This window comes from Aulonocara sp. 'chitande type north' Nkhata Bay, linkage group LG3, assembly GCF_057382095.1.
Source record: "Aulonocara sp. 'chitande type north' Nkhata Bay isolate Kocher_YH1m ecotype deep benthic linkage group LG3, A_spYH_male_GT1.1, whole genome shotgun sequence".
In the NCBI taxonomy this organism is placed as follows: Eukaryota; Metazoa; Chordata; class Actinopteri; order Cichliformes; family Cichlidae; genus Aulonocara; species Aulonocara sp. 'chitande type north' Nkhata Bay.
In genome coordinates this window covers 43,134,583-43,159,038 of record NC_141346.1, presented here as the reverse complement: position 1 = coordinate 43,159,038, position 24,456 = coordinate 43,134,583, and the positions used below count along the sequence as shown (strand labels likewise).

The 24,456-nt window shown below is 40.7% G+C and overlaps 2 protein-coding genes and 1 long non-coding RNA gene across 9 annotated transcripts; 2 read left to right on the top strand and 1 right to left on the bottom strand.

The window, feature by feature from the left end:
• Positions 1-56: 56 nt before the first annotated feature.
• LOC147335784 (uncharacterized) lies at positions 57-6,496 on the bottom strand. 2 transcript variants are annotated; one of them, XR_015127100.1, is made up of 3 exons: positions 6,364-6,496; positions 1,872-2,296; positions 57-1,652 (listed from the first exon to the last, which is right to left on the bottom strand). It is a non-coding gene; the product is annotated as an uncharacterized LOC147335784 (long non-coding RNA). The 2 variants fall into 2 exon arrangements; XR_015127099.1 differs by lacking the exon at positions 57-1,652 and having other exon boundaries at positions 1,859-2,296.
• tp53 (tumor protein p53) lies at positions 5,446-14,122 on the top strand. 3 transcript variants are annotated; one of them, XM_086282084.1, is made up of 11 exons: positions 5,446-5,577; positions 6,411-6,538; positions 6,637-6,721; positions 6,839-7,027; positions 10,182-10,356; positions 10,689-10,810; positions 11,335-11,444; positions 11,639-11,763; positions 11,843-11,934; positions 12,016-12,086; positions 12,910-14,122. In XM_086282084.1, the coding sequence occupies exons 2-11, from the start codon at positions 6,450-6,452 to the stop codon at positions 13,004-13,006; spliced, it is 1,155 nt and encodes a 384-aa protein (XP_086138210.1). In that variant the 5' UTR covers positions 5,446-5,577; positions 6,411-6,449; the 3' UTR covers positions 13,007-14,122. The 3 variants fall into 3 exon arrangements, with proteins under 3 accessions (XP_086138210.1, XP_086138198.1, XP_086138206.1); XM_086282072.1 differs by having other exon boundaries at positions 6,613-6,721; XM_086282080.1 differs by lacking the exon at positions 5,446-5,577 and adding an exon at positions 5,598-5,747 and having other exon boundaries at positions 6,613-6,721.
• A 102-nt stretch (positions 14,123-14,224) lies between these two features.
• On the top strand, positions 14,225-23,278 carry LOC147335782 (receptor-type tyrosine-protein phosphatase eta). Of its 4 annotated transcripts, XM_086282018.1 has the most exons (12): positions 14,225-14,328; positions 14,442-14,514; positions 15,588-15,676; positions 16,715-17,489; positions 18,535-18,792; positions 19,074-19,322; positions 19,618-19,741; positions 20,463-20,608; positions 20,725-20,973; positions 21,302-21,565; positions 22,546-22,643; positions 22,788-23,278. In XM_086282018.1, exons 2-12 carry the CDS (start codon positions 14,472-14,474, stop codon positions 22,851-22,853), a joined length of 2,361 nt encoding a protein of 786 aa, XP_086138144.1. In that variant the 5' UTR covers positions 14,225-14,328; positions 14,442-14,471; the 3' UTR covers positions 22,854-23,278. The 4 variants fall into 4 exon arrangements, with proteins under 4 accessions (XP_086138144.1, XP_086138152.1, XP_086138163.1 ...); XM_086282026.1 differs by having other exon boundaries at positions 14,282-14,514; XM_086282037.1 differs by lacking the exons at positions 14,225-14,328; positions 14,442-14,514; positions 15,588-15,676 and adding an exon at positions 15,797-15,930 and having other exon boundaries at positions 22,788-23,276.
• The last annotated feature ends 1,178 nt before the right edge of the window (positions 23,279-24,456 follow it).

The following is a 24,456-nucleotide window of genomic DNA, read 5'->3' as shown; positions in this document are numbered from 1 at the left end:
AGAGGTGGTGGTGGAAGGAGGGTGGGGGTGGGGTTATTTAGAAGAGGTGTCTGGTTTTTATTATGGTGCTAAGAGATGAAGAATTAAATAACAAAAGGTGTGATTACATTTTCAGATTCCTGTTTAAATCAACAATAATTTATCATTCTCTGGAGCCGTAAGCCAGAGCGACGCAGAGGCCCAAATTTGGTCTCATTTTGGACCGTTTTCATGAGCTTTGTTACGTAATGGCCATAGATCCCCACCCCCCACAAAGAACGATAAACTCAATCTGCAAAGCATGTGCAAAGATGCTTCTCCCTTATCACTGACAGCTCAAGGTTAATCACCTCATTTCTGGACCTGCAAATGGAGGACACACAGTTGTGGAGATGTTAAATGTCAGGTGACCTAAAAGTCGGAGTCCGCCATTATGACTCAACTTCCCTAATGGGAAGTGAAAAGGGGGCTCGTCTTTGCCGCTGTGGTCGCCATTGTCTGCCTTCCCAACAGATACAAATCCCTTTCTATTTCAGATCACATGCCAAAGAGGTCATCAGCCTCATTTAACCCCCCTTCCTCCCTTCTCTGTTGCACACAACAAAGCTAAATCCTCTTCCAGCAGGCAACAGGTGGGCCCTAAAATTGGGCCCTGCCACCTGAGTTAGGAGTGTACAGTAGGTGTGGTCAGGGGGAAAGTTTGGGGAGGGACCAGAGGCGTAGATTAGGGAGTGTGTTGTGGGAGGGTTTTGCATTGGGCGGGAGGAATGGAGATCCTGCAAGCAAGCTCAGTGGGAGAAAAAAAAACCTACTCTAGATCTCCCAATGAAATGAGTCATGACCACCCCTCGCAGACACACCCCCACCTCACACCACTCTCTGGTCAGAGCATGCTGCCCTCTCCTTTGCCTTTTGCTGCCCTCAAACAGTGGGAGAACCCGACACCCCTCATCCAAAGCCAGGGCCCCAAGCACAGTCATGTGCGACTCTGACTAAATGCAGAGAAACTTTACACCATCGGAATAGTGGCGTAGAGCCTCTTCCAGCACAGTTAAGGGGTTTATGTACGCAACCGGGGGGGATTAAGATGATGATATTACAGAGCCAAAAAGTATCACATGAATTCATTTGGAGTGAGCGAGGAAGGCTGAAGACTGGCAAATCGGTACAAACACACCTCACAGACTCAGCGAAGCGCCGAGGAGTTAACGTTTTTAATGTCACAGTGTCACCTGCGTGTGTGTTTTACTGTTATCCAACCGAAAAAAAGTCGCACAACCACAAACACGCACTCAAACACCACGTGACACAGCCAACTAACCCAGTGTGTAAATACTGTTCCTCCTTGTCGTGACCTATTTATGCATGCACAGGCATGTATGGGTGTGTGTGTGTGTGTGTGTGAGAGAGAGAAAGAGAGAGAGAGAGTGGTTGGTGAGGTCACCTGGTTCAAAATCATGCTACTGCAAATAGAGCTGCTGATTGAATGACAGGTGTGTGACAGGCAACAACATTTGCATTCGTTTTACAACATTCGTTTTATTTCTTGGGATAAAAAAATCTGGAAGTCATGATTTTAAAAAGACTGGAAACAAACGTCAGCGATAGAGTTTATCGTTCACATACCACGCATGTAGTTTTGGTTGAGTAGTCTCTTTTTACGTGTCACCGTCCTGGGGTAGAAAGAATGTGATCCAAATCAGCAAAAATAGATTTAAGTACACTTTAACAACCCCGATGTTGTATTACATAAAGGATTAAGGATAAAGATTTATTACATCCAACTAAGCAAAATTAAAAAATATTATTATAATATTATTATAATTAAAATATTAGCAAAAAAAAGTGTGAGGTTTTATAAACGAAACAGTAACTCTCATCCATGTGTATACCTTTCTTTAATGAAAGAGCCCGCAGTCAGAACAGTTAATATGCTGCAGCATTGTGAATGAATCCTCCACAAGTCTTCTCCCTATCTGCATTGCGCTGTTGCATTAGACCTCACTGTTGTATCTATATGCTCTCTGGAACTGATCCAGAGTGGACTCAGTGGCCCCCATCAGCGCATTCATTCAAAGGTCAAACGGCCACCTATCCCCAAAGCGGCACCAGCAATCACTGAGCGCTCGGAGAGATTGACGGCGACCAACATTCAGCGCGTTCTCTGACAGATCATGCAAGAGTCCCGCGGCGTAACACAAATCCTCCGGCACAGCTATAGAGGTTGAGAGCAGCCCCAGGGGCCCGTCGGTGCAGCTGTTCGTCTCGCTGGCAAAGGTGCGTCCATGATGGGTGATGAGAGGCAACATCGTCGGGTCTGTTAGGAGAGATTATGAGGGAGATTATTTCATAGTGTTTCTAGTTTAAACCTCAATGAATGTAACGATCAGACGCACGCAGGAGCATACAGTAGCTTTATTAACACTACAACTGCCAGCTGTTTTGATCCAGTACTGTGCAGTTACTGATGAATTTGGAATCTCATACAGTGTGTTCGCATGCTTAAAACACACTTCTCCAATATGTAATTATTTAGTTCCCTAACATTTTAGGTTATAATTGAAGCATGCGTTAACCACTTTGCAGTATATAGAGCCAGTCAGTTAAAAAAAACCCTAAGTATCCCAAATCAAGTTCATATATTTAGTGCCAAATTACAACAACAGTCATCTCAGGTGCTTTATATTGTCAGCTAGAGACCCTACAATCATATGGAGAAATCCCCAACAGTCAAACGACATGCTTTGAGCAAGCACTTGGCAACAGTGGGACGTAATAACTCCCCTTTAACAGAAAGAAACCTCTGGAAGAATCAGGCTCAGGGAGGGGAATCTACCTTCACAGTCAACCCTGTGAAGGTAAGACTATCTTTAAGCTTGTACCAACACTCGGATTGGTGGACTCAAGAGAAAGGCTCAAGCCGTGGAAGTGAGGCCAGAGGTGAGCTTCCACTGTGAACCAATAAACTTGCCTTTGTAAATGTACAGATTTACCCACAAATAAGTCACACCAAGCCACACAGGGTTACACACTTACAGACAAGATCACTGCAGATCAGATCCCAGGGAACAAAAAAAAGGCAGTTTGAGATGGCAGTCTTTATGCAGTGGCTAACGAGCTGCAACACATCTCAGCTATGGCAATAAGGCAGAAAGGATGAGAAAAAGCCCTCAAACATTAGGAGAGCTGCTAGAGGGAGTGACTGTAACACCACTAACACTACCAAAGCAAACATCATAGCCTTCTTAGCATAAAACCATGCTGCTTATCGTCACCTCACTTCTTAACCTTCATCAGCTTTATCCCTCTGTAGTTACTACATCTCTGCTTGAAAAGACTGTGTTTTTCAAGCTGGTAAAAAAGTCAATTGACCAGCCCAGCTTTTGCAGCTTTTGCAGCTATAACAGCTTCAGTTCTTCTGGAAAGGCTTTCCACAAGGTTTACGGCTGTTTTATGAGAATTTCTGACCATTCTGCCTGAGGTACATTTGTGAGGTCACACACTGGCCCACAGTTTCCGCTCCAATTCACCCCAAAGGTGTTCAATTAGGCTGAGGTCAGAACTCTGTGATGGCCAGTCAAGTTACCTCAAAAGATCTCATTCATGTCTTTATGGACCTTTCTTTGATGCACTGGTGTGCAGTGATGTTGGAATAAGAAAGGGCAATCCCCAAACTGTTCCCAAAGACTCCTGAAAAACAACCCCACACCATAATCCCTCCTCCACTAACTTTACATTTGGCACAGTACAGTCATATAAGTTTTCTTTTAAATTTAACCTTTAATTACACAGGTAGTCAGTGTGTTTTAAGCACAAATAATGTACTGGGATATGAGAAACATGCAAACACACTGTATGTAATGCCATGTTTGTGCAACAGGTAGTCCCATTGAAACTCAATGAGACAGTGATGATTTCACCAAAACATTTGTACGTCTTTTGAAAAGCACAGTGTTTAGTGATTGACTAAACTGTTTGCGTAACATGTACTCTGTTAAATAATAAGGCAGTAAACCAGTAATAGATTTATAGATAAAGTGATACCAATGAACCATCCTGTGTAAGGCCATTGAGGACAAGTCAACCAGAAAATATAGAGTACAGTGGTGTGTTAAAGGTTTACAGCCTGTTGTAAATCTTAATGCTCCATGATAGACAGAATCCAACAGATGAAGAGAGTGAGCAGAGGCATTCATGTAAATTACGTCACCGCAATAGGAGGAGGGGTAGAGAGGTGGCAGCAACTTATGGTGAAAAAGAGACATGATCCGTTTCTGAAAAAGAACCCTAACTTCAGCCTTAGTTTCTTTAATACATGGTTGATGTGTGGCTTAAAGGAAAAAAGGTCATCAATCACAATACCTAGGTATTTGTATGAGGTGCCTCAGTACAGTTCTCCTGGCAACCGCCAGACCCAGACTTGTCCATCAAATTACACGATGGAGAAGCTTGATTCGTCACTGTAGAGAACAGATCTCCACTGCTGTAGGGTCCAGTGGTGGCACACTTTACACCACTACATCCAACACTTTGCTCTTGGTAATGTAATGCTGGGATGCAGCTGCTTGGCTGTGGAAACCCATTCCATGAAGATCTTTTGAGCTGATCTGAAGGCCACATGAAGTTTGGAGCTCTGTAGTGATTGACTTTACAGGAAGTTGGCAACCCCACTTAATGCCTCGGTATCTGCTGACCCTGCTCTGTGTATTTACCACTTGTTAGTAAATACTTTGGGCAATACAGTGTATGTCATCTAGACCAACCACCTTTCCACTCTTCATCCTCTGTCCCCACTGCCTCCTTACCAATCCTCTGCACCTCCTCATTCAGTAGCTTTCTTTCTGTCCTGCTCTTTCTCTCCCTCTCGCTTTCTTAATTAATCAGTTCCTCAGAGTGTTCCTTCCATCTTCTAAACACGCTCTCCTTATTTGTTAGACTAGAAAGAAAGTATTTCTTATTTGTAAGTTGAACATACGGATAGCATTAAACTGTACTTTGACATCCACTCGTTTCTCTTTCCTTGTTATTATGATGTCATGATGTCACATTCAAATACTCATCAGAAAACCTTAAAACATGAGAAATCTGACTGAGAAGGGAATGATCCTTAAAACCAAGACAATTGAAAATGTATTGGCCCATAGCGTAGCCTCAGCCTTTACATTTGGATAACTTTGGAAAGTATTTAAACACTGCAATCGCAATTTTAGTGTACAATATGTGTTTGGTGGAATTTATTCAAATAAATATATATTAAAGATACATTTATTGAGATCTCTCTTGAAAACCAAATCACATCAATGAAAGCGTTGACACTTTTCCATTATAAGGTCAAGGTTTTGACCAAGTTTATCGCTTTTCCTACGAACGGTGCCGTGTTCACGATAGTTTTGAACACATCGTCATCGCTTCGTTTGCGTTTTGTCAGAAAAGCAGCTCTGCGATTGGACAAGCTAACTCTTAAGAAGAGCCATACCCCTCCTCCTCTTTCTGTGGGAATCCCCTCAACAACGTGTTTGGTTCGCAGAAAAATATTTTGACTTGTCGGCGGTTTTGACTCTCTGCAGTCACCTGTGACTCACCAGTGGGACGCTTAAGGTACCCGAGTGGTCGTACATGCCTCATACACTAAAGCAAATCCCCGAGAGTGACATTTATACGACGGGGAAGTTTTTACGACAGTTTCGCTAGCTAACGTTTAACCGAACGTCACGCTAGCGTAACTAGCTAGTCATGCTAACGCAGTTCGGCAACCTCAACCTATAAATGTGAGTCGGGCTGTGGATGCACAGTGTTTATTTACTTCGGGGTACGTTTTGACTCGAAATTAGTGTGTACGCGGTGTTATTACTGTTGAGACGTCGACACGGTGGCCATACGTGAAACGACGAGCTAGCTTCATTCAATTAAAAAGTCGGCCTACTACTGGAAGGTAGCTAATCATAGTGGCTGTTTGGGCCGCAAAGGCAGAAGTTGGCCTAGTCTTTAAATGATCTTTAAAAGCGCTATTAAGGAACAATTCTCTTATTATTCTTGCTTTTATAAAATCTATTTATTTTTAAGCTAACCGTAGTTGACTTGGCTAGTCAGCAGCTCTTCGAGTCAAAGGTCTGCTTGTTTTGAACTCATTTCCTGTGCGCAGAAACTGTTTTTACGGCGATCTTTGTTTACGACTGCTTTTCTCTGCTCTTTCTACGGCTTTTGTTTTTCTTTTTTTCGACCACAACAAATAAATAAATGCATAATAACAATAATAAAGCGAAAGTGTTGTGGTTTTTTTTTTTCTAAAAAAGTCGAACGAATGCTATATTTAGTTTGTTTTCATTAAAATTGTGGGAAAACTATTAAATTAAGACTTTGTAGGAGATGTGAGTTGTTGCATACCTCCATTAACTTAATCTCCCGTGCTCATTTCCTGTTGATATCCACAGCCTGCCTGCTTCACCACTGGGAAAGGAGGGGGAGAAACTATGGCAGAGCAGGGCTTTGAGGATTTACAGCTGAGCCAGAATCTACCCTTCAGCCAGGATTCATTTAAAGAGCTGTGGGACCAGCTACCGTGAGTAAAGTCTTCATTCCAGATTCCATTAATTTTATTATTATTATTTTTAAATGCAATTATTACTCCTACAGTGTGGCTGAATCTCTGTCTGTCAGTTTGGACACTATTTCCGCTGTGAACAGCAGTACAACAGGTCACGATGAAACCTGGAGGCCAGATGGCACCATGGATATGTTTCAGGTGTGATTACCCGACCTTATGCAGAATAGCATCTTTAAAGATTTGTCGAGATTCCTGTGACTTCAACATGCATGTTTATTCTTGGAAGCAAACTGACTTCCCTTTGTCTGTTTTCAGCTGATCAATGATCAGCAATTAGCTGAACACTTCGATGAAAAGCTCTTTGAGCTGCCAAATGATGCTTTGCAAAAAGATGGTGTTACACCTCCAGCCTCCACTGTTCCAGTCACAACAGATTACCCTGGTGAATGTGGGTTTCAGCTCAGATTCCAAAAGTCTGGAACGGCAAAATCGGTGACCTCAACTGTAAGTTATGGTTCATCTGACCTCGGAAAATCTTATAACTGTACTTGTGTTTTTTTTTGTTTTGTTTTTTCTTAAACAGGATGATAAATGTTATTTGTCTTACATCTGTTTTAATTGGTATAAAACAAACGACCAGAAATTTCACCAGGAATTTTAATATGATGGGCATTTTAACTGAATCCAAGTAATTAAACCAAGACGCATTATATATGTAAAGTTTGAAGGTGCTCTCAATCGATTATTCTGCAACCAAACATGACATGGAGCAGAAAGCTGCTTTCTGAGGCTTTCCTCACAGATAAAGAAGACTTTGAGAGCTGCTTTTAGTTTAGGCAGCAGTTGCTGAACTTAGTTTTGTGTGGGGTTTTTTTTTTTTTTTTTTTTTTTTTTTTTGAATGCAGAAGGGCATATTTTATTTGTTTTATAACTGTTTTAATTTAATAAAACAAGTTAAACTCTCATATAGAGTTTAAAATGTGGAGGCTTGTTAATGAAAAGGTCTTAAATTGGTAAAGTCACTGCTTTTAAGTTATCCCTTGATTTTAAGATGAAGAAAAAAACATCTTACCTTTTTTTATTAAAAATCCATTCTTTGGTATCGGTCATTGTGCCATTCATGTGGAATCTTTTTCATTGTGACGATTCGCTGAAATTTAACTTCCACAGTCAGTTGCTGCATTTGAAGAGCCAATAGTGTTGAAGTTTTCAGTGACTCACCATGTAGTGCAATGTAGTTGGCTAGCTCAGTTAAAGTTAGGGTGCTCTGCAGTGTAATCCCCCGCCACCCCCACCACTTGCTCTGGTCTGCAGGAGAAGGGCCTTCTGCTTGCAAAGCACTGCTCTGACATGACGGGACATGTTCCTGCACCCTCAGAACAGAAAGGGTTAAAATTTTATTCTGGTTCATTTTGCTTTGCTGCTTAGAAAAGTTAATGTATTTAATTTTGGATTATTTTGTTTTAGAGTCGAAAGACTAGTTCAGGGGTCAGCAACCTTTAACACCGAAAGAGCCATTTGGAGTCTGTTTCCACGCAAAAGAAAACACTGCGAGCCGCAAATACTTTTTGACATCTAAAATGAAGATAAAACTGTATATAATGTTTTTTACCTTTATGCTTTGTGTGAACAACTAAGGTGTGTTGCTTATGAAATCCATGAAGTGCTACAGAGAAAGGTCATGTCCAAATTCATGGGCTGGATCCTCCTGAGGACCCAGCCTTCGTGGTCTACGTGGGCCGGGTCCTCAGAAGGTCGGGTAGGCCGGAAGTAAACAGTTGGGGAAATTGGACGGTCTAGCCTCCTGATTAGCGTCACCGCTGTCTCGGTGGAGTTTAATAAACTCAGCCGTCTGCTCCTTGCTATCTAAAATATAACAGGATGCTGGCATAAATTCTCGACCGTCTCATACTTCTGTTTAATCAGTTTTCTGTTTTGACGTTTAGTCAGCTGTGTGAAAACCAAGGAGGAACCCACCCGGGGGATTAATAAAGTTTTATTTTATCTAATCTAATAACTTTAATCTCAGCCAAACCGATTTACTCACAAACAAACAAAACACATTTTTAGGTTGTCTAAGTGACTTATGTATTACGTTTAACCCGAGTAGCGAAAGTCCGCGGCGATCTGAAAATGATGTGCCGGGAGTTGTGCCGTTCTCGGTGGCTTCAGTGGCCCTCGAGCTCCCGGCTAGCTATCGAGCTGGTGGGTAGCAGACGTCTCCGAAAACGTCGAAGCACTTTTGCAAATATGCGATATCTTGATAAACCGAGCAGATATTTGATGTTTACACAGCTACTTTCTCGCCTGAAAATATGTTAAAAGTTTATTTTGTGACCCAGAAAGATTAGTATGAGTAATTTTAAAACTTAGTAGCGGCTGCCATTATTGGAAACTGGAGTTTGGCTGGGCCGCGCTATGAATTCTGGGATATGGTAGGCCACGAAGGACACACCCGATCCATCCTTCAAATTCGGGGAAAAGGAGGACTCATTTGTCGGAGGAGTCTACGAATCTGGACAGCCTTCGGTGCGTCGCTGTGACGTAATCGGTCTACAAATGCAGCCTCAGGAGGATGCAGCCCATGAATTTGGACACGACCAAAGTTACATTTTATTTATGTAATTAACACATTTTGAACTTTTAAAGAAATATAACAAAAGGAAAGCTGAACTAAAATGATCCATGTAGCAAAGAAAAACTGTTGTGAGCCGCCACCCTTATATCGCTTTTGGAGCCTTGACCTGACTTTTAAAAAAATAATTGGGGGGGGGGGAAGCACTATGCTGCTAAAAAATGAAAAATAGATATTTGCAAAATTCTGCCTAAATATGTATTTTACCTGGTTAATGTGTGTGGCGGGGCGTGGTCTGCAGTGCCGCTGCAGGGAGGCGGATGCACCTGAGCGGCACCCGCAATCACGCCTCGCCGCTTTTACATCTGTGCTATCTATGCTGTTGTGTTGGTGTGTGTCGGGCTGTGAGCTGAAAAGCTACAGCCGCCTGTATACGTCAGCAACTGTGTGTGAAAAGTGGTCGATAAAGAGATGCTGAAAAGCGTTTTCATGCAAACATCGTCGGGTCTGCTGTGATACGTTTACAATGGGACTTCTGCTCCTGAACCTCTGCGCACAGCGTCTGCAAATCGGGGCTGTGCGAAGTCACTTTCATCTTTACGCAGGACTGTAAGCTGTCATCTGTGAGGCGTGAGCGGTGTTTGTTTTAGAATAGCTGCTGACAATGTGGATCCGAAGATTCATAACTGGCCTACCTGGGGTTGAAAGTCTCGATAAATGCACGGCGTTTCGGCGGGTACACCGGCCTCTGCGAGTGCGACTCTTATTTTGAGCAATGAAAAAATAATAGAATATAATTTTATTTTTTTTATTTCAATATCACAATCTTCCAATTTAGAACTACAAAAAAGAACTAACATAAATAAAATACACTTCAGCTAAATACTTCTAATTTATTTTCCCAAACCACGCGGAGCCGCACCATAAGGACTAAAGAGCCGCAGGTTGCCGACCCCTGGACTAGTTGAACAATTTGGCTCTGTTTGAGATTAAAGATTTAAACAATTTTTTGGGGTCTTTGGTGAGCATTTGAATCCAAAAAATGTTATTAACAAAACTTTTTATTTTTATTTTTTTCTGAAGTACTCAGAGGTGCTCAACAAACTGTACTGTCAGCTGGCAAAGACCAGTCCCATTGAGGTGCTGGTGAGCAAGGAGCCTCCTCAGGGTGCTGTACTCAGGGCTACTGCCGTGTACAAGAAGACGGAGCACGTGGCTGATGTTGTTCGCAGATGTCCCCATCACCAGAACGAGGACCGTAAGGGACACTTTACAGCATTTTTTGGGGGGGAGGAAAAAAAGCAAATTGGTTGAAATAATATGACTGTGAGCAGAAGAGTTGGAGGTGGATTGAAGGGATGCATTGAATCTGAACATTAAGGATGATGCCAAGACAACAATGTGGCAAATTTCAAATTATTTAGGAGTCCAAAAAAAACCCTTCATTTATTACAAACGAGCCTTTGCAATTGTCATCACACAATATTTAAATAATTAACTAATGCAAAACTAACACAGACTACACAGTAAATGTAGTCTTGCCTAACTGTTGGTGCATCCCTGACTATTTCAATTTGTTTTAATCTGTAGTCTATTCAGCTGTGGAGCATCGCAGCCATCTGATCAGAGTGGAGGGCAATCAGAGGGCTCAGTATTTTGAAGATCTACACACAAAGAGACAGAGTGTGACTGTACCATATGAGCCTCCACAGGTATGACTGCCCAACTGTGTTCACTCTGAGGTGCACATCTCCGCTTTTTCTACACAACTTTGATTTGTACCCATTCATGTTTCCTCCATCGGTCTCATTAAATTTGTCAGTGGATGGATGAAGTGCTGCAAGAGCTCCAGACATTTTTCTTCTCCACATGAACACACCCCCACACAGTTCAGGGAAGGGGTACGATTTACACATAGGTTGAATGCGTTCACTTTTATACAGGTGTGCATTTCTTCAGTGGAGTTTCATACAGATAACATATAATAATCAATCATCCAAAAAAGAGACTTCATTTTTATGATCTTGCGATAACTTGATATATAATAAGTTGTACTTTTATAATATAAAAAATGTAGTCTTTCTTTTTTTACTTTGGAAAGAACGGCGCAGAAAAGTTTTTTTTTTTTTTTTTTTTTTTTTTTTTTTTTCCTCCTTGGATGTGTATCATATTACCTTTTAACTGTAGTTGCGTGAGCCAGCAGTACATTTTAATATTTATGCTTTTCCTGTTTCAGTTGGGCTCAGAGATGACCACTATCCTGCTGAGCTTCATGTGCAACAGCTCCTGCATGGGCGGGATGAACCGCAGACCTATCCTCACCATCCTGACCCTGGAGACTCCAGAGTAAGTCAGTTTTCTCTCTCGTGTGGCCAGAAGCGCAGCACAAACCATTTCTATGGTGATGTTGTTTAACAGGTCATCTTGGTTTTTGGCCTATTTTATCTTTAGAACTGCTCAAGAAAAGTCTCATCTTGCAGTTTGTTTGTGCAGCACAGAAAAGCCGTTTGACCCTTACTGCATTGCATGTGCTTCTCTAGGGGGCTGGTTTTGGGCCGGAGGTGCTTCGAGGTGCGCGTCTGCGCTTGTCCAGGCAGGGACCGTAAAACTGAGGAGGACAATAAACAGAAGAAGGAGAGCGGCACCAAAGAGACGAAAAAAAGAAGTACGTTTATGCTGGTTTCAGTTTTTGTTTAGTTTTCTTCCTGACCTCACTGATTTATTTATTTATATCTCCTAACCAGAGAGCGCACCACCTCCTGACACCACATCCACAAAGAAGTCCAAATGTACCTCCAGTGCTGAGGAGGACGACAAGGAGGTTTTTCTCCTCCCTGTAAGTAAATATGCATACAAGTACACTGAAATTCTCTCTCAGCCTTTCAATTTCATGACTTTCCTCTAATTTCTGCCGCAGGTTCGTGGGCGTGAGCGTTACGAGATGTTGAAGAAGATCAATGACGGTTTGGAGCTGCTTGACAAGGACAGGTAGGAGGCACCCTGGAAACTTTTATTGGATATGACAGCAGCTACTGTAGACTGACAACAACAGGGAGTCGGTCTCAGCTGGTTCCAGTTGTCAGGTGTGCCTTTGGCCTTCACTGTAGTAGAATTTATCCTGTTTTCATCAAAACCTGGAGTCTCCTAATCCTGACACTAGAGGTCGCTGTGTGTGGTTGTTAACCATGCTGCACAGCCTGTAAACTGAAGCACATACCAGCATAGCTCCACATTACGTATTGTTTATGATGATCACACTATAGCGAAACATAGCTTTTGTAATAAATTAGCCGTGTCGTCTTGATGGTCCGGGTGTCTGTTTTTCATGTTGTATGAAAACAAAGTTGACCCTCTGGTTTCACATTGTTTGATGTGAGCACTTTTAAACTACTGTAAACGTGGCATTGCTACAACGTAGGGTGAATCCCAGTATTATATCAGGTGTGTAAGTATAGGGTGACAACCCGTGTCCACGGTTAATGTAGAGATCAGAAATGGCTGCATGAGGGCTCTAATTTAAAACAAACTCCTTACAGGCAGCAACTTCAGGGTTATACAGATGCAGCTCAGTGCTTTGAGATGAAAACAAAAATGAAGCATCCAGTGTTGAATACCCAAAGGTAGCATAGAGTAAATTAACATGGGCTATTTAATTGGCCATGCCATGGTTTTGTGTTTGTGCTACCTGTAACCTTTTGGGTATTCAAAGTGGAAGTTATGCTTTCGGTTTAGCAGCTTGGATGAGTGCACTGGGATGTACATTGGTCCTAAATATGTTGCATCATTTTATAACCCTGCTTTCTCTCTGCAGCAAAAGCAAGTCAAAGGTCTCAGTGAAGCATGAGGTTCCTGTGCCCTCCAGTGGAAAGAGGCTGCTGCAGAGAGGAGAGAGGAGTGACAGCGACTAAGATGCCCATCACCTCAATTTCGAAAGCAAACGTCACGTTTTTGTCTCAGCCTTCAGGTTTCTTTCAGGTTTCAGGTTTCAGGTTGCCATCCTGCCTCAGTTAAACGGTTCCTGAAACTGTACTGCCTGATCAGTCAGTGTAGACTGACATACTCTTGTGTTCAGTTATGTTTTTCTTTTCTTTTAAAAAAAAAAAAAAAAAAAAAAAAAAAGTTTTTGAAAAAAACAACCCTATGTTGGTAATTGGGTTAGAGCCGTTCAGCATGAGATTAAGAATGATCCTTGTCATAACGAGTCACTGCCATTTATTTAAATAAAGTTCAAAGCTAGGCTTGGAAAACTTGAATGGAATTTGCCTCTGATGTTGCTGTATTACTGTGCCACAGTCCTGTCGCACAATGTCATTTAAAAAAAAAAAAAATATATATATATATATATATTTTTTTTGCATGATTGTCTGGGAAATGCAACCACCTCTGCGCAACCTTGATTCATATGCAATATGTAATCGTGTTTGTGTAAAACAGAACTAACCCATGGTATTAACTGATCATTCTTTAGTGGGGCTTTTTTTATTTTTTTATTTTATTTTTTTAAATAAATGCAGATGTATCAGTTTTCACCGTCACTCTTTTTGTTTCGCCTGTTGTTGGGAACATTTACTTTTAGTTATCAGTTAGATTTGGTAGATGAGGGGCTGGCTGGATCATCCCCTGAACAGTCTTTTAGTATAGATTTTATTACAGGAAAAAAAAAGACAAGTGTCTGATGTTATAAGTTAGTGTTACTTGAGTAGTCACACAGTAAATAGATGTAATGAGAACAAATTTTTTTTTTTTTTTTTTTTCTTCCCCTTTTGGACCTTTTTCATAAAAGGAAGTGAATGTGAGTTCTCACGTTTGCATGTAAACGTCATGTTGATGTCCCCGCTGACCAAACAGTTTTTACACTGCCAACAATGTGTTAAAAGGCATTCCTCTTATTGTTTTTGATTATTTGGGGAAAATAGTTTTGTATAAGAGGGTTTCTCTATATTTTTCTGTTATTTTTCACTTTTGTATTGTACTAATTACTTGTAACTTTAAGCTTTAACGTAAAATAAATGCGATAAGGATCACTGTGGTTTTGTGTTCTGTTGGACAGCATAAACAAATATTTTTCTGTGCTTTGCAAGTCTGAATTATAAATGCAAAACTGTTGCTATCTAAAGGCTCCTACAGTTGAATGGAGCCTTGTGACACCAGTCAAATGTGGGGTTTATAACCTGTTTTATTTGCCCGCATCACAAACCGAGAGGTCACAAGAGATGCGTCTGTAGACTGGGTGAGTGGTGAGCCATCAAATATTCACCTTTTAGGCTGTTGTTTTTGATTAGCTGGAGTTTTTAGTCACTTTGTTTTTTGTTTTTTTTTTTTTTTTTCCTTCTTCTAATACAGTATCAGTCTGGAAGTGTACAGAGCACCAATATGGGGAAGTTGCAGGTGAAATTTTGTATTTTTCTGTGCTGGGGTGAGTATTTGTAGTTTATTTTTAAAAATCTGATCTGTATGTCAGAAAATATTTTGTGATCCAGTGTACAAGGAGACATCAAGTCCAGAATTTTAGGAATATGATAGTTCTTTATTTTCATCATATGTGATAACTGACCAATAATTAATCTATTTGTCAGTTTATTAACCTCCTGAGATTCTGTGTCCTTATGTGGGAACATTACGTTTAGGCTTTTCTGCACCCTGTACTCAATTCTGCGTGGAAACCGATGTTTTAATTGAGCCATAATGCAGACCACTGCTGTTCAGTGCTGTGCTTTAACTTTATAACGCTTAGTTTTTGTAAAATCAAGTTAAACCTGAGGGTTGTCTTCCGATTTACAAACACACCAACAACAACAACAACAAAAAAAATTAGAAATGAGAAAAATAATTGTTGATGGTCACAAAGCAGGAGATGGATATATAAAAAGTTATGACACCTTTTTCCAAGTGTCAAGGACTGGAATGAGAAACATAATCAAGAAAATCAAAGAGAAAAAAAAGGTACACGATTGACTATTAGCAAGATGGAGGCTAATAATATTGACCCTGATAATTTTGGGGAAATAACAGTAAAACAATAAAATAATGTTAATATAAAAATTACGATGTTTGGAATACTAGTGTTAAAGATTCTATGCACTGTCTAACCACACCTGGAGATATACTTTAAAAATGTTTTAAATAGTGTGGATAATAATTCTGTCCTCATCTGTACTTTAAAACACTTACTTTTTGTTCAAAGATGATACTGAAGTGTGTGTAATAGGACTGGGAGCATGTTTGTGTGAAAGTGTTCTTATGGTCACCATTTAAAGGTATTTTAATCTGAAAATGTTCATGTTTCTTAGATCTCTGTTATTCCACTCACTACACTACATGATATTATAGTCTCTGTAAGCGTAGCGCAAATACAAGATGACGCCAGCGTTGCGAAAACTCTGGAAAAAAAGCTAGTGATGCTTCCTGATTGGTTGACTGATAACTTGGAAAGCCTGTAAAAAAAAACAAACAAACAAGCAAACCTTTGCCTGCCGTTTCCTTCCTCAGCTCTGACGTCGATGTACAGCGATGCACAGCGAGAGTATTTCATCCAGCGCAAAAATCTCACCTGGGTTGACGCCCGAAACTACTGTCAGGTACAGGCTAAACCTGAAATTTATGCACTAACGGGCTGAAGCATGAAACTGAGCTATACCACGTCAGTTTTATTCACTAAGGCAGATATGTGAGAGGGGATTCAATATGGAATTTAAAAAAAGGTTGGCGGTGTGGAAATGCAAGTTTGTGGATGCGATAACTCGAGAAGCAACTGACATAGGAGTTTGAAATTGATATCCTGGGTGTATCTACTAAGAATCTCAGTTTGAATCTCAGTGACCGTGAACTCAAGGTCAGAGGTCAAGTTTTCTGAAAATCTTGTGAATGTGATAACTAAAGAACAAGGCAACATAGGATTTTAAAACCATAGGTGTATCTACTAAGAGACAGGTGACCACCAGTGTTTTCCAACGTCTTTTCCTGGTGGTCGTTACTGGGTTTGAGATCATCCTCTGGATCAAACAGACCCTTTTTTATATTTTCCAATTACGGCCTGAATGGATTTGGGTTCCCTTTGATGAAAGGATATCAATACCTACAAAGTAGTGGCAAAGGAAATTTTACTTTTTGTACACTTGTATCACAGGAATAATAGGAACATGACTTGCCTAACATTTGGAAACCTTGGTTATGGATTACACTAGCAGCTGTTTGTTAACTTAGAATAGCCTAAATGCTAGCAACAGGTTTCAGTATGCAAAACTGACGTACCAGGTTATATTTGAAGCAAAAAAGTTATTTTAGTTGTGCTTGTGTCAACTATGTGCTTACCTGTGTGTCTAAATGCGGCGGATATATCTTTAGCACAGGTTGTATGTCTGTATCAAACATCATCTTGCAGTTTAGAGCCATGAGCCACATCTGTTGGTATATGTGAGCAATTTTAAACACTGGTCTAAGACTTAAGACAAAATCTACTAGTATATAAATTTGTAGCGCTTTTCCTGTCATTTTTCTCAACTTTATAGATTTAGTTTAATCTAAATTGTTAAAGAAAACCATCTCATAACATGAAATGCTCTCCGGTCTTTGGCCCGTCTGTAAAAGACTGACAGTAGCTTTTTGTGTGTGGCCAGGCCTGCTTCAAAGAGCTGGTGACACTGACTCCAGACAACATTCAGGCCCTTGCCCGGGACATCACCTCTGACCACTGGATTGGTCTTCGCAAGAACTTTAACTTCAAAAACAACTCTATCGACAACTCCACCGGCAACTTAACCAGCACTGTTGCAAGCTACACAGAAAGCTACTTCACCACACACTATATCAACAACAGTGACTCCAGCAGCCCCATTATGAACTGGACTCAGTGGGCCAACGGGGATCCCCTAGCCTTCCAAAACTGGTACCCTGGCTGGCCGCTGCCTAAACCTTCCCCAAAACCTCCCAACAAAACCGTGTGCTGCAGCTGCTCCTGCACATGCCCAGCAAGGCCAACAACACCCATGACTACAAACGCAGAATTCACAACGCCCAACACGACAACAACACAATCAGGACATAATGTGACAAGTTGGAGTGATGACCCGGCTGAAACAACTGAATTCACACCAGACTTCACTGACCAATCTGTTGTTACCGACGAAAGTACAACACACGCAACAAGAACGGAAAACATGACGACCCGAAGAACAACTCCATATTTCACCACAAGTGCACCCTGGACGACCGCTGAGATGCCATTAGCAGCGCAGTGTGAGAAGTCGCCTGTGCAGGAGCCAGAAGAACCTGAAGATGAAGACGACAGTGATGATGAGAATTACATTGAAGACTCGTGTGTGGCCATGCTCAGCTTTGGGCCGTGGATTGAAAAGAGCTGCCTGGAGCGTCTGCCATTTATTTGTTATGAAGGTAGGTCACAAACTGTATGGGTGCACAGATGCAGATACCTGCTAATTTATCACACAAATAAAATACTACAGTTAAAACTAAGGCCACGCTTAATGCTTCCATTTAGGAATTTAGAGGTTCAGTTGCAGCCAGATGCTGTGAGCACTTTAGGTGTGTCTAAACTCAGTGCTGCAAGTAGTGGACGTGAGGACAGGTGAGACCTAGGTGGCGATCTCTGGCTATAATGTACATCACCACGGCCAATCATCTCCACTTTCTTCTTTTGGATTAAACCAAACACCATATCAGTGCAAATAACTCATACCAACAATCAAGCACGGTGGTGGTGGGGTGATGATTCAGCTTGTCATGCAGTCACTGCGTCAAGCTCCTCTGAGCTCCTCTGTATATGAAAGTTTGCTACAGTCAAATATGAAACCATTTGTTTGGCAGCTAAAACTTAACTGAATCTGATTGAGAGCATATAAAACACTAATCACCTCACTTTGGTGATGATCTAGCCACTTCATCAGATTTAGGTTTATATGATTGACCTTTTTGCAAAATTACATATAACAATCATAGTTGCCTGTTTAGTGTGGTGGGTCAAGACAGGAGTAGGCCTACTAAGCCAGTCAAACACAGGTTAAGACCATAAATTCATGTATTTCTTATATCTAACCTCCCAAGACCTGAACTCCTTCATGGCATGCATTTTTAATTTCTCTTTGCTATTTGGGCTGACTGGGAGTCCTAGGAGGTTAAAGAATAGGAGTAGTTTTATTCTGTCATGTTCAGATATATGATGTTTTTATTCATTATAGGCTCAGAACATTGTATCCTAATGTCCACTTTATATTTCCTGCCAAAAAAAGCCCTTGAATATTCCTTATTTGATTTAACTGTAGGTGACTTTATTACACGTAGCGTAAACAATCATTTAGAGGAGGTAAGCTTTATACACCACACATTTTATTTTAGTATCTCCCTCCTCAACTCTTCGGGGCATTTGTCCTTGCCTTCACGTTGCTGTCTAAGTAATATTCTTCATCATGTTTTCAAACAGATCGCTTCATGGGACAAGTCAGCGTCACCAATATAACTTTTGAGAGCGCCAACCTGACATGGTTGGTTGCACCGGGCGATATCAGCCATTATCGGGTAGAGGTCGAAGGTCAAAAGGATAACAAAACATGGGAGTTTAACGTCACTGATTTGACCTGTGGCCTCTCCAACCTGACAGCAGGCACCTCCTACTCGGTCCAGGTGTTCCCCGTCAAGTGTAAAAGAGACCTCAACCCAGAGAACGCCACCTTCTACACCAGTGAGTTTCAATGGACGTGAGAAATATAGATTTATTTACTCACCTGTTCGCCTGCTTATAGTTCTGATAATATACCCCGAACAGCATCATGTAAACACCCGGAACAACACTCACGCTTAAGACCACGAATTTGCCGTTATTGCACTACATGGTATATTTTAAGTTTACCCAAAGTTTATGTTTTTCTTTTCTTTATGCTTTCCCCATCTGAGCCTGGTTCAGCCTGACGTTTAAAAAACATAAAAGAGAGAGACACTGATGATATCTGTGTTTTTTTTCAGTACCTAAGGCAGTCACAAACCTGACAGTCAGTTCTGTGGAGAAAAACTCTGTCTTTCTGAGATGGGAAAAACCAGAGGGAAACGTGGATTTCTATCGTCTGACTTACGAGACCACCCCTGTTAAAGTGACAACAGAGACAATAAAGGTTGAGGGTTTGATACCTGGAACCCCCTACAATTTCACTGTCGTCTCGGGAGTCAATGACGCATCTAAGTGGAGCTATGAAGCTCACGTCTCAGCGTATACCAGTGAGTTTTTGCTCATTCTTTGTCGCGTATACGTCTGTGCTACGCATGTAATATTCATACTGTATCTGTTTTTCTTCTTTTAGTAGCAGGAAGTGTAATATGTAATTGAAACCAGTGAAAGGTGCCGAAAAGCTTGTTTACGCCTAAACGAGGAAGCGGTTTACAGTTTGTCCTTTCTTGCTAACATAACATGAAATTCAAATCAGCAAAGGCAAATGAGAGCCACTGCTGACGTGAAGAGAGGCGCCTGGTGGATGTGTCTGTTTTGTGCTCATCTGTTTGTTCCTGATTTCAGAGCCTGATAAAGTTTACAACCTGACAGTGTCTGATAACACAAAAGAGTCGATATTGGTCAAATGGGATCGACCTGTGGGAAACTTCACAGATATCCTTGTGGTAGCTAACTACACGAATGGAGCGTATGTATTTGTAGAAATCCAGCCACACTGTATGCACACACATTTTTCTCTAAGCAGAGTTCATGTGAGGACAACGTTTTGCACCCCTTTGATTTATTGATTAACATATAGGAAGTTTGCCAAAAATAAAATAATAATATACACATATGTAGCCTGTTGTGTTGTTTGGTCATTTAGATTCCTTTGCTGTTTGAGTTGCCCAGCTTTTGTTTTTTTGAGAGATCAGCTGCAAAAATGACCTAAATGTTGACTTTAAATGTAAATTTTAATTCCTGTCAATGTTCCATGTATTTCTATTACATGTTTTTGATTGATATACATTGACTTTTTATATTTTCCTCAGTAATTAATCATTGAAATAAATAAACCTTTAAAGTTTTAAAATATAACTCGCTTGGCAAACTGAGAGAATCGTTTTTACGGCGCCTGTCTTTGAGGGCTCAAAGCCCTCCCTCCAAAATTCACGATGAAATAAAAAACCCGTGAAAGAGTTTCAACGGCAATTTCCAAAAATCACGATTTGGTCACTAGACCAACTGGTCACTGTTCGGTGTATGTCTCCTTCTGGACAATGATGCGGTGATAGGTAGCTTCTGATTTTGAGGTTAACTGTCCCATCAGGTCTTCTTATTACAGCTAAATAGATCTTCATGTTCAGCTGGATGAAATGAAGAGTGGAGTTTTGGGTATGAGCTTTAGTAACAGTTTCTCTTTGTGACAGGAGCCTGTTTAATACAACTGTAAAGTCCAATCAGCAGAACGTGACAGTAACAGATCTGCCACCGGCCACACATATATTCATCTATGTGACCGTGCGGGTCAACAACGACCTGGTGGGAGAAACCAAAATGATCGACAGCTTCACAAGTAACTCTTTCTCATTGTTCAGATTGATTTCATTGTTGATGCACAGAAACAAATAAACGGGAACTGTCCCACGCTACACTGATCGCCTCTAATCTGACTGCTTGTCTGTTTTGTAGCTCCTGGACCGATTTCAAATTTGATTTTGACTACAACTAGTGATTCCCTCACCGCTACCTGGAAGCCTCCTGTTGGTAGCGCTTTAAATTACACAGTCGAGCGCTGTCTCGACCGTTGTGTAAACGAAACAAGTGTAACAACAAACATCGCATTCAAAAATCTGAAGAATGCTGCCAATTACTCTGTGACCGTCTATGCAGTGAGTGGACAATTTACCAGCACGCCAGTGTCCGCCTACAAGTTCACCCGTGAGTCACTTTTGTCATCTTCTGTGGTCAGAGTTGTTTGGTTGCCACCACCAATGTTTACAAGCAGAAATATCTCAATTCTTATTCTAAAAAGCAAATCTGTGAATGATTGTTACGCCACTGAGAAAAAAGATTTCCACGCAGAGCTAAGTTAAAATTTTGATGTCAATGTAAAAAAAAAAAACTTCAGTGGCAGAAACGATCTATTTCATACAAGTCTGATTTAGCACAAAAAACATTACTTCATTACTCTTATGTCAGGCTGACTTGACTGCAAAATAGTAATGAGAAATGGCTTTCTAATTTTCTCCATCTTCTTTGATTTTAGTGCCAAATTCTCCTATTGATCCCAGAGCCACTAGTGTCAGTAAGGACAGCATCACCTTTGCCTGGAATGCACCTAAAAACACATCAGCACCCACGTATGGTGTCACACTCAACTCCAGCTTCTGGGGTCAGAGTTGGAATTATACAACCTCTGACACCACGTTTACATTTCTTAACCTGACATCAGGGACCAACTATTCTTTCAGTGTGTACGCAATCGCTGACAGACAGGAAAGTGCCTCAGTATACTGTGCAAATTTCACAGGTAAGATTTTTAGCTTGGAAGAAAAACTGTTAACAACATGATAGGTGACACTTGGCAGGAGTTAGCTCGTCACTTGCACTTTTTTTTTCAAAAGGTGAAATCCAGACTCGAAGTAGAGGACAGATAGAGTTAATATTATCTGATTTGAAATTTGATGATTGCATTTCATACCAGGCCACTTATCAAAACTGGATAAACAGTTCACGGAGACTGGCAGTTTGAAAATCAGCAAATTAAGCCCTCTGGTCAAGTTTTGCAAAATAAAGTAAATAGTAAATAAGTGATTAAAAAAGGAGGTAATAAATGTAAAGGTACTTATTTAGATCTCTTTTTTTTTTACTCAATTTGAACACCAGGCAGTCCCAATTTTTTAACCTAACATGATCGATGATAGATGGATTGGACTCTAGTAAGTTGGAAAAACTACGCTTTGACACCCCAGGAATCAAACCAGAGACCAAGAGATGACCCGCTCTACCTCCTGAGCCACTGCTGCCACATGCACTTTAGTCGTTTCTGGTTTCAGTTAAGATATTTATGTCTTAGATCTAACCCAATAGCGTATCATGAAAACAATTTTAATCACCTTCAGCGACCCAAAATTTCACAAAGAGCAGAGAAATGCTTACAGCCTCTGCTCACCTGCTGGGTGAATGAGGCAAGTTGTGTAAACCACTTTGAGCGCTTAGAAAGTGTAGAAAAGCACTAAATAGCAACCAGTCCGTTTACCGTTTACAGTGAGTGTGAGCTTTTATATGACTGATAGAAAACTCGCTTGGCAGACTGAGAGAAAGAAAAAACAAGATGCTATACGAGCAAAAGGTGACGGCTGCGAAAACATATCGGACCAGCTAGTCCAGGATTTTTATTTTTCTGTCCATAGCTGTATTTATTCCACCATATGCAATTTTTACCCATGAATGGAAGCATGCCTTTTTCTTTCTTGTTTGCACATCTCACAGTCTCTGTTCGTTTCCCAGTTCCAGACCGAAAGGAAATCAGCCTGTCGATGCTGTGCTCCTCGTCCGAGGCTCTTCTGTGTGATGAGAACTCAACAAGGACGGAAGTATTTAATGAGGTGAATCTGTCACCACTTGGACATAAGCAGCATTTTGATTAGCCAAGTGTGCTGAGCTGTGGCTTCGGTGAAAGGTCTCAGCTTTGTGTTTTCGATTGTGCGTTGTTTTAATTGTGTTGTTTCTGTTTGTGCGTTTTGCTACAGCTGAAGGAGAAATTCAAAACGCTGTTGGACGGACACATGGACTGGCAATACTGGGGACAAGGATAAGCCACTTGGTATTTCCTGCTATTTAGTCATAAAAACTTCAAGGTTGTGCTTCAGTAAAATGTACAGCGACTTTTCTGATCAGAATTGTGATATGTGATTACTATACCTGCAGATATATTCATTTATTGATTAATTTTTATTTTTTCATTTTTAATAGGCTATAGGAATAAAGTAGATGACCAATCATTATTAAAATCAGCATTTTATTTGTTCTTGTTTTCACATCACCTTCTATTTTTTTTCTTCTCGACCTGAACTTTGTACGCCGAGGATGTTTTAAATAAACACACTATAATCTAAATGTGGTCTGGATTCTGTCACTGCATGTCACTGTAACACAGATATTTGTGTAAGGTTGACGTCACACCTTAAAGCATCTTCCACGATACCAAGTCGACTAACATAAATCATATTACACATAATTGCTGATGATTGTCCAGCTGTTAAGATTTTATCAACATCAACAGTAAAAAAAGAAAAAAAAAAACTCAGTCTGTGTATACTTGTTCTCTTAATTCTACATGCATGCAGACACTTCCCCTTTTTCCAAAAAACAACTCTCGTTGTTCAGTTTTTGAACAATAAATATGTCAACGGTGAGGACCTGATGCCCTCGAACATACTGCAGTTTTATGAGGTCAGGTAATGGCATAAAACCAAACACAAAGCTTAATGTCTGCGGTGCTTCTGCGCCTGCATATGTAACATCTATAACACTTCCAGGGTGTGAGCTGGTCCCTGTTAAAAAACACTTAAGTTACGCTCTCGTATAAGCTGTTATTCTCTGCACAGCTTCCTCTGCAGTGTGTCGGTAATAACTTTAACACTCCAGAGTAAGAAAGCAAACTGCAATATGAGGAAGGGGTGGAGTGATCACATTTTTTTTTAAAAATAAGCATGTAAATGTGAAAAAAAGAAGCATCAGAGAGAAGAAAACGTGAGCCAAAAAAGCTTTTGAAACTGCTTAAGCAAAACCACAGTCGAGCAGCAGCAATGGAGTCTTCACAAGGACACGGAGACGGTGAAGCTAAGAGGGAAACACTTGCAGGTTAGTTTTTAAAAAAGCAATTAAAGGAAAGGCTTTAAAACAGGACACGTCTGATGAGTTAATATTGAAAATAAAAATGATCTGTTTCTTTGTTTCTGCAAAGGAGATGGGCCTCGGTGTGATCAGAGGCACATTTATGTTGCATCCTTTCATGATTGAAGTTCTTTAAAACTAACAGGACCACTTACTGTGGTCTAGAAAGTGAAATGACCTCCTGTTTGTGATTGAAACAGGATTTCAGTTTTTTCCTTGCTGTATTTTTGCCTCCACGCTCCCAATGCGTTCATCGGCTGAAGGGCCCACAATATTTTGGACAAAGAGCTGGTTTTTTAGTTTTTTCCTCTGGGGATTTTAAATCAAACAACACGTACCTGAAGTGTAGACTTTCACCTTTAATTGAAGGGGTTTAAAAACTGTTTTCATTTTTAAGAAGATCCGACATTTTTATACGCGGTCCCTCATTTAGAGTGGCTCCAAATTCACTGGACAGACTAACATAGTTTTACAATTATGGATTGTTTTTAGTATTTGGGTGAAAAAATCTATTACAGTCAC

What these genes read in the sequence shown, in the direction of transcription:
- tp53 (XM_086282072.1), top strand. Translation starts at nt 6,450, where the DNA reads ATGGCAGAGCAGGGCTTTGAGGATTTACAGCTGAGCCAGAATCTACCC. An exon ending in CAAAATCGGTGACCTCAACT is followed by an intron (nt 7,028 to 10,181) that starts GTAAGTTATGGT and finishes TTTTTTCTGAAG; the next exon opens with TACTCAGAGGTGCTCAACAA. An exon ending in CAAAGAGACGAAAAAAAGAA is followed by an intron (nt 11,764 to 11,842) that starts GTACGTTTATGC and finishes TCTCCTAACCAG; the next exon opens with AGAGCGCACCACCTCCTGAC.
- LOC147335782 (XM_086282018.1), top strand. Translation starts at nt 14,472, where the DNA reads ATGGGGAAGTTGCAGGTGAAATTTTGTATTTTTCTGTGCTGGG. An exon ending in GCTAACTACACGAATGGAGC is followed by an intron (nt 19,742 to 20,462) that starts GTATGTATTTGT and finishes TCTTTGTGACAG; the next exon opens with GAGCCTGTTTAATACAACTG. An exon ending in GGACGGAAGTATTTAATGAG is followed by an intron (nt 22,644 to 22,787) that starts GTGAATCTGTCA and finishes GTTTTGCTACAG; the next exon opens with CTGAAGGAGAAATTCAAAAC.